The sequence below is a fragment of the Stegodyphus dumicola genome, chromosome 3, assembly GCF_044657685.1.
Source record: "Stegodyphus dumicola isolate Sdum_Otavi_A_Nest chromosome 3, ASM4465768v1".
In the NCBI taxonomy this organism is placed as follows: Eukaryota; Metazoa; Arthropoda; class Arachnida; order Araneae; family Eresidae; genus Stegodyphus; species Stegodyphus dumicola.
In genome coordinates, this window is record NC_140770.1 from 32769621 (window position 1) to 32786277 (window position 16657).

General features: G+C 34.8%; 1 protein-coding gene across 3 annotated transcripts in view; it reads right to left on the bottom strand.

The window, feature by feature from the left end:
* LOC118202980 (uncharacterized) overlaps positions 1–16657 on the bottom strand; it is an 89726-nt gene that overhangs the window by 48988 nt on the left and 24081 nt on the right. For all 3 annotated transcript variants that reach the window (XM_035375213.2, XM_035375215.2, XM_035375214.2), the window contains exons 2-5: positions 16292–16435; positions 14495–14697; positions 14041–14182; positions 8863–8953 (exon numbers count right to left, since the gene is read on the bottom strand). In XM_035375213.2, the coding sequence (XP_035231104.1) occupies positions 8863–8953; positions 14041–14182; positions 14495–14697; positions 16292–16422 (567 nt within the window). In that variant the 5' untranslated portion in view covers positions 16423–16435. The remainder of the gene's footprint in view (positions 1–8862; positions 8954–14040; positions 14183–14494; positions 14698–16291; positions 16436–16657) is intronic.

Here is a 16657-nt window from a genome sequence, read left to right on the forward strand (position 1 = left end):
GTAATATAGTTTCATTTAAAGTGAATGATATTGTTTTGATTAATGATGAGCGTTATCCCAGAAATATGTGGATGATGGGAAAAATTTTAGAGCTATATCCAGGAAGAGATGGAAAAGTTCGTTCTCTTCTTATTCAGACTCCTAAAGGACAAATAAGACGCTCAGTGCAACTTGTGTATAATTTGGAAATTAATCCTTAATTATGTTAGTTTAATTGAGTTGCAACCTGTTGATGTTCTATCTGTGTATTAATTATAGTTTAATTGTGCTTATATTTTAATGCTTGATATTTGAACAATTTTCTTTGGAAGTTAAAAGTGTAATTGGTTTTTGTATGTTAAGTCACTGAATAATTTTGAAGCTTTGTATTTGATATAATATGCTATTTATTTTTATTCTTGTAATTTTAAATGGTTCCTGAATGTAAATTTAGTTGAAATTCAATGGTAAGTGAACTCAAGTGAGTTCAGGTGGGGAGTATTACGTATTTCCAGCGTCATTCTGACTAGAGGGCGCTGCGTTCGTCCTAATAGTCAGTGGCAGGCAGGATACTAAAGGTGTAAGACGTGGAAGGCAGAGATGCCTAATAATATATCTCTAATTGATTGAAATTTTCGTATATTTTCTTGTAAATAAATGTTGTTATTGTTAACAAAACCTCTTATTATCTCTTGGATGCACCTTTAGTCTCACAGAACCATTAGATGCAAAAGCGGTGTCATATTTACTGTATGCGGATGTTGGTTGGAGGTATTTGTAGCATTTTTCTGATTCGTACTACAGTCGGATGTCAGGTGATATTTTCTAAAAGAGAATGTAACGTCATTCACAGAACTGCCAGACTTAAACTCGTAAGCAGAATTATTAGGGCTATGTTTCTTCATCCAATATTTTCCATATCGGTCAAGATTGGGAAAGCAAATCATGTCTGATTCTTTGATGGGAGTAATTAGAGAAATCACTTGAACTCAAAAAGACTTTGTTTAAAATTAAAGGATACCTGCAAATGTGATGCTAATGATATAGAGACAGATTTAAAATTTTATTTAGTACAATTCACTTTTTAAGGTAATTATAACACGAAACCCAGTTGCCCCCAAAATTTGCAAATAAAGTTAATTCCAGTAAATCATAAAAATAAAATGTTTAACGTCACGCACCAGTCTTAGTCAAACGTGAAACTGTAAGTCTGAAAGTGGTTAGAATCTTTAAGCATATCTGAAGGATATCATTAAAAATAAAAATCAGGACTAGTGAGTGTTTGGTAGATTTGAAAAAAAGGCAAACACTAGTGAACGCCTTCAAAGAACCGAACATTTCCGAAAGTGTTATCTTAAAATCTGAAACGTCTTTAGAAACATGGGAGCTTGCTGATCATAGCCGCTGCAGTTTAAATAAAGCATTCTGTAGAACCGTTACGAAGCCTGTTTTGGGGCCTCTTATCAGTCAAGAGTACTCGAATAATTCATAAACGATTCTATTTGGGGTGGCAGAATCTCTCCTTTACGTACGTTTTGTAATTACAAAACCTCGGCTCAGGCAAGGCGTCGTCTTGCAATGCAGGTTCCCGCGCAGAGCACTACTCCGTGAATAACATTGTAGCCGATTTTCTAACACATGAAAGTTCGAAATTTTTTTAAACACGGTCCACAAAAGTACTTGGAAATGAGCGACAATAAAAGTCACACAAGAGTTCAGTAAAGATGTGAAACAAAATCTGAAACAGTCTTTGTAGCCGAACGAATCCAATAGCTAAGCCGGTCCAGACGCTTGGAAGTGAAGAGATGTGCAAGGTAAGTGCGCAAAAGAAATGCCTTTTATCACCAAAATCAGTGCCTCATAATTAACATGGTGGTGTATGGTGTATATAATTATGGCAAAGCACACTAGGGCTATCTGTCTAAGAGGAGGGATGCCTTTCGTGGAGGACTTTCTAAGGGAAACTGGCTCGTATACACGTTACACATGGAGAAAACCACGACAGCACCCATGCAGCCAGCCCGTTCGCGGGGTTCGAACCTCGGACCGAACTACCAGTGTTCAGCGACTTTACCGCTCGGCCGCTGGTGGGCCCCATAATTAACATGTATTATAAACATAGACATATGAGTACAACAGGTAATATATACTAGACACAAAAGTACTGCTAAATATAGGTACACAGAATACTGCACGATACAAAAAATAAAAGTAAAGAATTTTTTTTTTAAATTTTTTGGGCATATTTTAGGGTTTTTTTTAAAAAAAAAAAATTTATTAAAATTTTTTTTAATGTTTTATATGAACTAGCCACTTCACGGAGAGCAATATTTTGTAACACTTGAATCTTTTTAATAGCCGTAGGGCAGGCATATCCCCAAACAGGGCAGGCATAAGTAAGCACGGGCCGCAAAATGGTCTTATAGATCAGCAACTTGCATTTTAGAGATAACGCCGAGTTCCGAGCAGTTAAGGGGGAAAGTGTAATTTTACCTACTCGAAACAAAGAGATAAAATGTGTAATGTGTGGGGTCTATGTGAGTTGGTCATCTAAAATAACGTCAAGGTAGTGGGTATGCTTAGTCCAGGGGATTAATTCTCCAAACATTTGGAGCTGAACATTCATGTTGATGCCCTTTTTTCTTCTGGTGAACAGGATGGCATCCGATTTCTGTACATTAATTCGTATTTTCCGGGCCATCAGCCAGGATTCCAGTGCATGAATGTGGTTTTGTAGTGTCGTAATGACTGAACTAAAAGATGCACTTTGTGAAAGAATCGCAGTGTCATCTGCATAGAGTGCGAGTGTGGTGTATGGGGTCTGTGAGATGTCGTTCGTGTAAAGATTGAATAAAAGGGGCTCGAGAAGGGATCCCTGGGGGCCCAACCTGGGTAGGTCTGGGGGTGGATATTGTGTTGTTGACACGAACGACAAATTGTCGACCTGTAAGGTAAGAACGTAAGATGTTGGGGATGTAGCCTGGTATTCCCAGGTTAATGAGTTTGTGGAGTAAACCCCCAAGCCAGACACGATCAAACGCCTTGGCCACATCGAGAAACAGAGCAGCGGTGATAGATTTTTCTTGCATGCTCTTGGAAATTAACTCCGTTACACGGTACAATTGGTGAACAGTGGAATGTTTCCTTCGGAAACCGTGCTGCTCATTGATCAGGATATTATTCTCTTCCACATGCTTGAGTAATCTTTCTAGTATAATATGCTCAGCGACTGAGCGATGGCAAGAGGCTGATCGGCCTGTATGATACCGGGTCGTCTGGAGGCTTACCTTTCTTCAAAAGAGGTGAGATGACTGCAACCTTCCAGCTTGATGGGAAGTGTCCGAGCTTTAGCATGTAGTTTAGGATTTTGGTAAGTTTGAGCAACATATGCAGACCCATCTTTTTTAGCATCTTGTTAGATACTTGATCAAGGTCTTTCAAAACCTCTATCATAGATACGAATTCAATGTGCCTGTTTCCAGTGATTTATGCCTAAACAAGTAAAACGCTAATCTAAAAACCAATTTTTACATAGATATGCAATGAAAATTTAAGTTGGATCTCTTCAAAAAGAACCTGGAAAACAATGCTCGGGACCATTATTCATTTGCTTATTCAAGTATCAATGACTATTGAAAGGAAATACCTAGCAGTTGGTAATTTCTTTGTGTCAATAATGACAAATAATAGTCTTTCATAGTCTTCTAATCAATTTTTGCAGATATCCTGAGATGACTTTGACCACCAAAACGACTTACTGTTCCTGCACTTGAAAACACAGTGTAGATTCATCAAGTTACACTTTGTCAGCATAAAGTTCCTCAGCGGCTTTCAGTTGCTTTTGACCCAACTCTATCACTTGCTGATTCTAGCTATTAAAGTGATATATTTCAGATGCATTCAATAGCACTTTAACCCTTAAAGCTTAACAGCTTTACATTCGAGAAATACAAAGGTTCGATATCGGAGGATGTTTCATTTTATGATCGGATCGCTTTCGTCTTAGTTGCATATTGTGGGGGCAAATACTTACGCATAAATATATTAATTTTGCTCAAGTAGCATATAATTTCCATTCATAAATTCCTGCAATGGAATTTTAGGTTTTTCTACAATTAGCAACGCTCAAACTCAAACTAAAAATATATTTTATCAATTACTCGACCTTCAGACTCGATGAATCGAAATTTCTGCACAGTCTTCAGTGTATATAACAAATGTGATCTAAATTTATATCTGTCGAATCGTTCAATTGATGAATTGCACTGAAACAGAAATGAAAAAGGTGATGTTTGCTGTTTAATTTATTCAGTGTATTTGGCTGTTAACTTTATTTTTGAAAAGAATTAAATAAAATTTCAGGTAAGTTAGGCCAAGAATTAATAAATGTAAAAAGCTTGTACAAACGAATATGGAAATGAAAATTTTGCAGATATTTGAATTTTAATATAAATGTAAATTAACTTAATCAAACTATTTTTAATGAGAATCTCTACGAAAACATACATTACTTGACACCGGAATAAAAACTGAAGACAACTACAGAAAGTCCAAAATATCCTTTTTTCCCCCCAGATCTAATTTTTGCAATGATTGCAATTAAAGCAATGATTTATATTATTCGTAAGTACCAATTAAAAAAAACTTAAAATCTATTCAAACTGCATTACATTTTATTAAAATCTTAAACCTACATCAAACGAACATTCCCCGATGCAGCAACTTTTGCTTTAATATCACCTAGTACATAAATGTTTTGATGCATAAAGATTACAAATAAAATTACAAAACAAAATGCATTTCAGTTATATTTAACTAGTTTGCATACATTTCATTTACATAGAACTAGCTATTACATTCAATTTTTGGAAGTGACGTAACAGAATTTCTAAGGAATATATTATTTAATAACACGTTTTAATCCGAATCCTACTAAATAGTTATTTTTAATTAAAATTACTTTTTCTAACCCAAAAGGGGTAATTAGTCTCGAAAGGGGATTTTTAGGTAGGTTCACGCTAAACGGCGAATTGCGTTTCATATTTTTGCAACCAAAAGTTACTGCCATTTTAAGAAATTAAATTATGAAGAATCTGCATGTATATATGTTCCTCGCACTGTGAGAAAACTACTGTACTTTAGGACAGGAAATATTGACCTATGTAGTCCTGAACATAGGCACCTGCAAGCCAGAATTTTGAATTTCGGATTTTTTTATTATTTATTTCATATTTTGTAAAACTTTAATGAATTTTTGATTCATTAAAGTTTTACATAAAGTTTTACAAATTTCAATGATTTCAAAGCGAGAAGTGGCAACACTGTACGGATTAAAATTTATCTCCAGCGTTTCAGACTATCTATCCGAAATTCTAAAGATATACTGTTTTTAAATATTTTGTGATTTTGCCATTCAACTGAATTTTATGCAACGCAAATGCGAAGAACATGATATTTAATTAATATAGTTAACACACAAAATGTTAATAATAAAAAGACAAAAAAAGTTTTGCAAGCCGTCTTACTTAGAGAAATGGATATTAATATGATGAACCGAAAAAAAAATAGAAAAAGATATACTAATACTTAACACTTCGGAATTTCTAAGCATATGCAGCCATGGTCTTTTAAAATTTTGGTATTTTGCTGCTGATCTGTATATGGCACAAACGTGAAGAAAATGGTGCTAAAATGACAAAAATGGGTTAGCAGGAGTGAATGCAACTTAAAACTGGTAGACTGCAAGTTCAGAAACAACGTAGATCTTAACAAATCGTTTTGGTAAATCGTTAAAATCTGACACCTTTCAGTTTATTAATCCAAAGGGGCTATGGAGGACTATTGTTTCGCTTTGCGATTTTGCGTCAAATCACTCTGAACACCCATTTCACTTTTCAAACTGTTGCCACCAAATATTTTCGCCCTGTATTATATTTGAAGAAATCAAATAATGAAGAATCTGCATAAATGGATGGATGTTTCGCGTATTGTGATAAAACAATGGTACCTAGAGCCATCAAATTTTGAATGACGTAATCCTACTGCGAATATGGGCAACTGGGAAGCCCAGATTTGAAATTTGGAATTTTTTTATTATCGATTTCATATTTTGTAAAACTTTTACGAATTTTCGATTAACAAATTCAAGGATTTCAAAGCGAGAAATGGCAACGTTGTACAAAAAAAAAAAAAAAAAAAAAATATTTACGTACAAATTTGAAATTTGTTTTATTGTCTATTCATATTTTGTAAAACCTTAACGAATTTTTGATTAACAGGCTCAGGGCTTTAAAGTGAGCAATGGTAACACTATTCGGAAGGGGGGAATTATCTCCAGCGCGTGAGACTGTGTATCGGAATTTCTAAGGATATGCTCATTTTAAAATTTTTTTGCGATATTGCTGTTGAACTGAATTTTATGGTTTAAGTGCGAAGAACATGATATTTAATAAATAAAGGTAACACACAAAATGTTAAAAAAAAAAAAAAAAAAAAAAAAAGCCCCTTTGGACGCAATTTAAAATCTAAAACCTTTCAGATTTTCTTTTTCTTAGTGTATTTTTTTATTTTATTCTTTATAAGCTTTTATTTTTTGTTTTTCTTCGAAACGCAATTTTGCGTTGCTCACTTTTCATTCGAGTCTGTAGCTATTCGGTAAAATGTAAGATAGTTCCCTTTCAGGTTTGATCCGCCTGCGATTGATTAACAAATTAAGATATTTAAAAGCAATAGAAGTCGATTTTAATAGTATTATTTTCTTTACTTTTGAATCTGGTGTAGTTAAATAAAACTGCTTTTAATTCTTCATATAGCTAATTAAAAACATTATATATTTTCTCACTTTTCAAATATAGAGAAGATGTACAACGTTCCCATGTTAGTCTAAATGTATATTCATATGGTATGCTGCAAAATGTTTTGCTATTCTACCCGGACGCATATTTCACAAGTGCACATCTGTGTAGCAACCGAGGGTGTGGCTTCTAGAATGGACCAATGGGCATCCAGTAATAGTTCTGTCATGTCACATGAACTTTCGTCGCGTGCTTTAAGATTTAAGCAAAATGCTTGAAAATATTTTGCCACGCAATTTTCTGTACAAAATAATTAAAGCATCGTCGATTTCTTCTGAAAATTTTCATTGCGAAGTTATATCAAATATAAGCAAATGTGAAGATTTCACTACCTGATTGAAAGAATTTAAAATAAATACAAACACATTTTGGATACTTCAAAAATATTCATGGGAAATATTACTTAATAAGTGGTAAATAAGATCAAGAAAGAAATATGTGATAAGCATTTTTGAGCCCAAATATTATCTTTACATAAAACTATGTATATGAGAAAAATATTTACACCAATTATATATGTATATAGAAGTCAGCACTTTTTATTGCAGTCTATATGAAAAAATATTTAAAAAAAAAACTATGCACTTGAATTTTCTTAATCCACAGATGTTAAATAAATGCATAATATTCGAGGCTACTTATAGCTTGAGTCATTTTCTCAGTGTAAAGAGCGATAGTATGCCGTGAACATCAATCCAAATATTAATGCGTGATAAAAATCGCGAACGTGAAATATCAGAAATTAATTAAACTTGTCAGCGATTAATTAAACTCATGAAACGAAAGCACTACCAGATTTTCTTCTACTACGCCATACATTTTTTACCGCGAAACAAATGCCAATTAAAACGTAAACGACATACGCTCACATGCATGAAGATTTAGCGTCACAAGAGCAGCAGAAGCTCATTGGTCCATTTTCGAAACTCCTCCCTTAGTGGCTACGCTGATGTGCACTTGTAAAATATGCTACCCGCACCATCTCTTTCATGATATAAATCTGATATTAAATAAATTAATGAACCTTTCCTAGTGATCTACTGCAAAAGAAAATGATTGCTTAGAAACTTCTGGGATTTTCGCGTTCTCAAAAGATCGAGTCTTTCCAAACCCAAGCTAGGTGTGTTTTATAAATATGACTCGAGCTTTTTAATCACAGTATACCAAATGGCTTTAACAACCGCTTTTACCTGTCGCTGTCTTAATATATATATATATATATAGCGAAAAGGGGAAAAAAATCTGCGAACTCTCAGATTTGATATTACTCCCAAAAGGAAGGGATTTTTTTCATTTTCACACATACACATGTTTCGAAAGGATTTGGGCTCATGTCCCTTTGGGCTAAAATATTTAAAAACAGCATATCTTTAGAATTTCCGATAGACAGTCTCTCGCGCTGGAGATTTAAAAAAAAAAAAAAACATTTCTTTTTTTTCCCCGTGCAGTGTTGCCATTGCTCGTTTTTAAATCTTTGAGTTTGTTAATCAAAAATTCGTTAAAGTTTTACAAAATATGAAATAGACAATAAAACAAATTCCAAATTCGGACTTCCAGATGCTCATATTCGGGTGAAAGATTACATTATGCAAAATTCGATGGCCCTAGGTACCGTTGTTTTTTAACCGTACGAGAAACATACGTACGTGCATACAGATTCTTCATTATTTAATTTCTTTACATATAATACAGGACGATAATATTTGGAGGCAACAATTTTGGAAAGTGATACTTCGCTTTTAGTGATTCAACGCAACATGCAGTTCTGAGACTTATAGCCCTTCTGGGCTAACGTTAATTTGGGCTAATAAGAAAAAACAAGCAAAGAAAAGAAGAAAAGCAGAATACTACATTTATTCAGAAACTTCAATTCAGGTAAAATGAAAGTCGCTCTTAATAATGAACAAATGTATTTTATGAGAGTATGTTAAAATCTGCAGTTTCGAAATTTAGAGGCTATAGATGCTTAGTACAAAATGAGTCTTGTTTATTATTTTTCCATAACAATGCGGCAAGAAATAAATCTTACCTTTCTAGCGAATGTCACCATTCCTTTAGGCTGCATCTCTAATTTTTCAAAGTACCGTAACAGAACCTTTAATTTCTTCTGATGACTACGCCTAGAAACAGTCAAAAAACGTTTAAAATATTGTCGTTTCAATAAATTAAACTATAAAAGATATTTTTAATATATTGATCTAAAAATCTCTAGAAATTCATTTCTTGGGTTAAGAATATTAACGTATCTAAATATTGCATTCAAGATTTCTTTGGAAATTGTTCCAACTGTTTCGAAACTAAATATTACTAAGATAGCGAAGAGAAATGAAAACAGGAGCATTACAGAATTGGAAACTTCTTTCAAGAAAGTGAATTTGAAAACCATTTGCAGCTGAAATGATAAAGGCTTTTACTTTAGCTGAAATGATAAAGGCTTAAGTCACACAAAGAAACTGAAGTATTTCACCTCAGTCATGTTTAAAGCTAATAAATACTTAACGCACAGTTTGATATTTGTCGAAATGAAAGAATTATATAAGGGATTGTGTCCCCAATATTGGAAATTACGATCATTCACTTTTAGTAAACAAACTCTACCGAGTCATGTTATGTGACAAGGAAAAATGTCTTCTATAAGACTGAAAAAAAAAAAGAAAAGAAAAAGAAACTTATTTTCATAAAATGCAAATTCGTTACAAGTTACGGTTTCACATACCTCTCTATCTTGCGAAAGTAGAACACGCTGTTGCTAATCTGCTGCAGCTAAGTATTGGCATCAAAAGAAAATTTCCATCTTTGCGAAATATTTACACTATTAGAAGAATTTGCTGCACTATCATAATAAGTTTCTTTATTTTTTATCTAATATACGTTAACGTAAAACAATTACTTAAATACTGCCGCACAGACGGTAAAGTGGTTAGGGACGCTGACTGAGATTCTTTGATTCGAACCCGGGCCCACAGAAAAGGCATTGATGTTTGTAAATGTATAGCATCTGAGAAAGTTCTTTCGAGAGGTTGCGGTAGGGGAAGAGTAGTGGGAGACCGTCGAACCTATCCTTAGGGGTGCTGTACTTGTTCCTAAATCTACTAACCAACAGCCTTCACCACCAAGTGGGACAGAATCGACATATGAATGTGGTCATTTGTTGCGCAGTTAAAGAGAGAAACTAAGATATCTTGCATACAGTGCATAGGCTAATTCATTTTAGTCTACAATACGTCGATTAATTCATTTTAGTCTACAATGCATCGATTAAAAATTTTAGTCTACAATGCATCGACTAATTCATTTTAGTCAATGCATTGTATCAATATGTTTCAATTTCTCTCTCTGACTGCGAAACAAATGACCACTGATTAAGTACATTCCTCTGTCGAACTCTGCTCAGCACCCCCTAGATACAAAATGTTAAGTTCTAGGAGGTGTTGCTCTAACCCCTTGGCGGTGGAGGCGCAGGCCCCTTGGCTAATACATTTTCCACCAAGCATTCATTATTCCGTTTGGTTTTCGCCTTAAGTTCGGAAGCTTCCTCAGTCACGTTACGGAGTGCTCTCCTTTAACCCCTTAACTGCCGCGGAAAACGTACAAGATTCATTTCCCAGTGCCACGGTTTTTCACACAGGCGCGAGCAGTTATGCGTTGTATTAGGGGGAAAATAAGTGCAAGTTTTACTTTCTAAAAACTGTTTACTTTCACAAAATAAAGAATAAAAGAAAAAAATGAATGCACAAAATTTGAGTAAAAGTATAATAAAAAGATGTAAGTATAATAAAAATGAGGGTTTTATAATAAAAAAAGTCCCTAAATGGAGTTTCGATCAATTCATTTTTAGACCAGTAAAGTCTAATATCAGGTTTCAGTGTTATACCTTGGGAAATCAAGTATGCCTAAAAAAACATATTTCTTCTGAACTGGTTGAATGCCACGATTTTGTTCTTGATTTTTTGTTTGCAAGGTGTTAGTTCATATACTCGTCTACAAAACGGTTAGTTTCAGTAACAATATGAAGCACGAGCAGTTAAAAAAATAATTCAAAAAAGATAAATGGGTTTGAAACATCCGTTATATCTTTCTTTATTCCTGGAACCTACTACAAAAAGTAAACAAAAATGGAGGACACAGGACAAAAAAAAAAAAAAAAAAAAAAAAGAGTTTTACTCAAACAACACTAGCCAATACCGCGCAGTCATTACTTTCACCGCTTTAGACACACCTCTCTCTCCAATTTCTCCCCACACTTCTCTGAAATAGTATTTTCCTTCGCATATTTTGTCAAGGTCATTGTGGTGTTGCATTCCAAAGCTTTGCGAATAATTTTAGGTATAGCAGCGCAAAGCAAATGATAGCAGTTTGGAAGGACGTATATAGCCCGGGGCAGTTAACGCATCGGCTGAGCAAGGCGTATATATACGCCCGCGGCAGTTAAGGGGTTAAAATTGGGGCTGAACTGAGCAAAACTAGACTGTCACTTGCAAGATACTCAAAGCTCAGGCCAACGACGACGCTATCTAATAATCCTTGTCACAGAAGTAAATCCTGTACTTGTTCTGATTCAGACAAATGAGATTAGTAATAACAACAGCAACACGAACTACTTTCGTTTCGGACTTACTTTCGTTTTTGAGGGACTTTTCTGTTTTGTTAGCCCCATCCATTACTGGACTATCCAAGTTTTGTAATTCTTCAAATTTCTTCTCTAAATTATGGCATTTGGATTCTGATTCGATAATATCATCGGGTTCCTCTTTTTTGGTGTCTTCATATAACTCATCCACGTTTATGAATCCGCCTTGCCACTTTTCTCGATTTGATTATCTTTTTCATGTTTACAAATAATGCCCTGTCGCGGACGCCATATGTTATAAACTACCATCATTCTTTTTTAGAAAACAAACTTCACAGAGTCATGTTATACAGCAAGAAAAACTAAGAGTACTAAACACATAAATTTGTTTTCAGATAAAGCAGGTTCTTTACAAACTATGATTTCACATACCGCTAAGAGTATGCGAAAGTAAAACAGACTGTTGCCAGTACGTTGTAGCTGAGTATTGGCATCAAAAGATGTGGCTGGTCAGTAGGCAATACCAAAGGCGACCAACTGTTTTTTTATTCTTGTAATATTGTCAAGAAATATTTAATTCTAAACTATCACTAATTTAATCCGAGCAAAATGTTTTAAATTTATATTTGCAAGTCTTATAAAGTTCGCCTAACTTAGCTTGTACGGACATTAGCACAAACCAATTTAAGCGTTCTTAGAAGAAACCTAAATAGCAAAAGCCAGCTTAAATGTATAGAGCACAAATATACTTTATCTTGTTTTTAATTAATTATTGCCGTCACAAACCAATATCTGTAGTGGAATTTCAGATACCAAGCAAAGAAAAAAGTTAGAACTGGATATTTATTGCCTTACCCGTGAACCTTACAAATTAAAAATCAAAATTTTAAAAATAATTATTTTTATTTGTAGTGTTTGAATTAACATAGACTATTTAATTTAAATAGCACATAATCATATCTGCAATTCAGTCTTCAACTCATACTCGGCTTACTTCTCGTCTGCCTGGAACTAATACTACAAATACATTACTCGACATTGAAAATGCACCACCAAGAAGGAGTGGCTCAGACGCACGTTACCGAGTTGTGCGAATGATGTGAAATGTGCAGCTCTCCAGCGCAAGTTGAAGCAGTGCATGCGTCCACAGTGCACCGTCTGTCGTCTGTGGCAACGATGGTTGGAACAAGGAAATGTGGCAAGTTCGAGGGGTGCCGATGCAGCTAGAGTAACGCCACACGTTGATCGACGCATCCGCCGACAAACGGTGGCTCACCCGCAATCCATTTCTGCCTCCATTCTGCAACATGTTCAAGAACACCCTGGATGTTCCTATATCGACCAGAACCATTTGCTGTCGATTGGTGGCTAGTGGCCTGCACTCTTAGCGTCTGTTAAGAAGACTGCCATCGACCCCACATCATTTTTATATTCATTTGTTTATAGACACATCATTTGTTTATAGACGCCAACATCTGCAATGGTACTGGGCTCGAGCGATGCGGACGACGAAACGGCACAGGTTTATGTTCTCAGATGAGTCACGCTTCGTTTTCTTTAATAATAGTCGCCGCGTACAAGTGTTGCTTCGATGTGGAGACAGGTCCAATCCGGCAGCAACTGTGGAACGACCCGGCAGCAGCGACTGTGGAACTGTGGTATGGAGAGCAATTTCGTACGATTCCAGGTCACCTCTAGTTCGCATTCAGGGCTCCATGACGGTACACGAGATGACTTCGCCATATACGGGAGACAGGTCCAATCCGGCAGCAACGACTGTGGAACTGTGGTATGGAGAGCGATTTCGTACGATTCCAGGTCACCTCTAGTTTGCATTCAGGGCACCATGACGGTACACGAGATGACTTCGCCCTATACGGCGTTTTCTAACATTGTTACATAAGGTTACTTGTATGAATGCTAAATGAATGGCCATCATTTAAATACAGATGATGTTTATTACCGTTTATAGGGCTTTTATTGCTATGAATTATCCGCGGTATATATACCCAGCTACAAGTAGAATATAACGGATTACTTTTACAGAATGTTATAGTATTAAATTAGCTAGATAAACTATAAGGGTTTACGAAAATATAATTTTTCTGATTAGTTTTTGCCTTATTCTTTTAAAAAAATAACACTTTATCTAAAGTTGTAGAATTTCTTTCAACTGGCAGCAACGGGACCTTGCCGATTCCGGATAAGATATTTTTCCGGATAACTGAACATTTATTTCTAGACTTTACTTGTGCATGCTATGGAATGACATCTGTAGAAACTGTTTCTCTCAGGTCTAAATTTCGGATATAAATTTAGACCTTCGAAAGTCTCGTTGTATTGCTGGTTAATGGAGTGTCGTTTATGAAAGATTTTACTATACGTATTTCTGTTGATAAATAGACTTAAATCTTCTACCTTTCCTTCATTAATATCTGCTGGTATATGAATATATATTCTGGAGAGTTTCAAAACAAAAATATAAACTACTATATGGAGATACAACCTTTGATTTATACGCTTTAAATACCGATTTTAAATCATTTCTAAAAAAAAGAACTAATACTAAAACATTTCCTTTTTTCCGAAACATTTAAATAGGTTCAAAATTGCTCGTATTAATATTTTCCCACTTACTTCGTGAGGTATGTGAAAAAATCTGCAAAACTGAAGTCTTGTAAAGTTGGATGAGTTTTTGAATTGCGCTTTGGGAAAGTCGAAAAAAATGCATTAGCGAGCAATGAGGCGACGAAAGGACGCTCCAATGCAAACGTACTGTCTGAAAGTAAATGAAAATTATAAGTAAATAAATAATAAACGACAATGAAAAAGAATAATTTAAACCTAAATTAAATTATAATAAGTTTTCAGACTTTAAAACTGTCCTTTCTACTCGTGAAAATTCAGAAAACTGTAATTAACAAAATATATCGTGCAATAATTATGATGATTAAGAATAAAGAAAATATATCTTTTTGTTTTCATTAAGTATGAAAATAACAAAATTAAAAATTATTAAAATTTTACTTTATAGGATCTGCTTTATCGATTGCAAAATCTTACAGCAGCTAAATGAAAATAGTACAGATACCTTCTTTTTTCAAGCTGTATAAAAATCCACTAGGAGGTTTGACAATGCGAAGATTCAGAGCCTGAGATACCATCGTAGGCAGAGTTTCAGTGAGAAATTTTGACCTTTCTTGTTCAGTCATTATATCGTCTATGAAAAATCGCAATTCTTGAAATCCGCTGTGTTCGCTCTTTGGCTGATTGTCATCCGGATCCAATGATATGCTAAAAATTAAAGGAAGAGTGTGAATAAGGAGAGCAAAATTTTTCTTTTATAACAGTATTTACTTATTTAATTCTTCCCTACCCTTTCCTTTTACTAATTTTACCGTCTGAAAATAAGCAGAAGAAAATTATGAGATTATCACCACTTCTGTGGTTAAAAAAAAATTAAACGATTCAGGATCTTATGTCAAATAATGTACTGACTTTCAGTCACTGTCATATTCTGACATCAAGACGTTCAGAATTCTTCAACACAGAGTGATCCCACCCAAATCATTATGCAATGCAAAGAAAATCTCCCAATGATTGTTTGAATTTCTAGCTGAACGCGGTCACAGCAAATTATGAAAGCATTTAAAATCACGCCTAATCTCCATATAAATGGTATGAAGCACCTAAACACACCAGCTAGTCAACAAATGAATATGAATAAATCACAAATGGTATAAAAAACGAAAGTGCTGAATAATAACCAAAGTATGTAAAAGGACTAAGTACATGAATTGTACCTATAAGCGATGAATGGCTAGGTATGATGAACATGCAGTTAAATACTCCACCAGCCAAAATAAATCTAGGCTTATGAATAGATAACCGGTGACACCACCAGCGATGGCAGAGCTTGCGATGTCTGTTGCACCAGACGACAGCAGCACCTCGGCACCAGAATGGTACCGTGGGCCCCAGTAAGGCATTGCTACTAGAAGGATAGTTAGAGCAAAGAGCCCTATACCTATTTACTCAGGGTAAATAATAGGTAGCCCCTGCAATTATACCTAACCTTGTAAGGATCTTAAGTTTTACTAACGTTTATTTTATTTTAAATCTTTACTATCACTTCTTATTTTCTACTTCCGGCCAGAATTATAAGCGTTAAGGTTTTTATGCAAAGTTTGTCTGGCGAACGCCAAGTATTTAAGTTGTGGCTTTTTGCCAAGAGAGAGAGAGGAAGCAGTGAGTCGAAGCAGACCGCTTACCTTAGAAGTTACGCAGTTGCTGTTTGCCTTCCAGGCCAGAGGTTTTAATCTTCTTGATAAATTTAAACGTATTGTAGTGTTCACAGTTCTCTGTACTACATACGCCTCCTGTTAATATAAGGCCAATCTTCCACGTTTATTATTCTAAAGTTAAATTAGAGTTTAGTTTTATTTTTATACTTTTACGTTTTGACCCCAAGTAGCGGGTCGGTGTATTCCGAAGTACGGAAGTCATTGTAAATAGAGAAAAATAAAGGGTTTTGTATACCCTTCTTGTGTATCCTGTTTACTTCCCACGGTTTTGAACATAGCTTTAGTAAGCTCTCTGTTCCGAGTCAGGTCCTTGCATGTTCCCGAAGAAGGTTAGAAGGAACATTGAACCTGATAACCTAACCTATACAGAGAAGAGTATAGAGTAATCATAGTATACGGTACACAACGGATTTGGCGAATTTTGGCGACATTATGATCAGCAGTAACCGCGACATTTATGATAAGCAATAACCGCGTCATTTTGGTGTTGAAGACTGTTTTTAAAATTGCGACAAGACCGTACCGTATGCTAGGATTTTACCGAGTATACACTTTATAAAATGAGAAATCTTTCTATATGTTACCAGCATGTTTCATAAATCTTGAGCATGATTTGAGTGACCTGTTCACCGTTCTTGCATGTTTTCAGCTGTGCTAAGTGGCGCTGGACATCAGACCATGTCGGTAAGTCGCAAGGAAGCAACACATGAGCCATGATTTCGAAGAAGCTGGAAAATTAAGAATAATATTTATTTAATATTTGCCACCTTTGTTTATGCACTTATAAAAAAAAACTACCTGAAAAGTATTATCAAAAATCAAAATGGTTTATTCGATTGTAATGTTATTTTTTTTTTTTTTTTTGAATTTTTTAAAGTTTTTTCCCTTTATATCATTCTTAGTTACTGAATTTAAAGCACTTTTATATGAAAATAATACCTTGCTTTGTA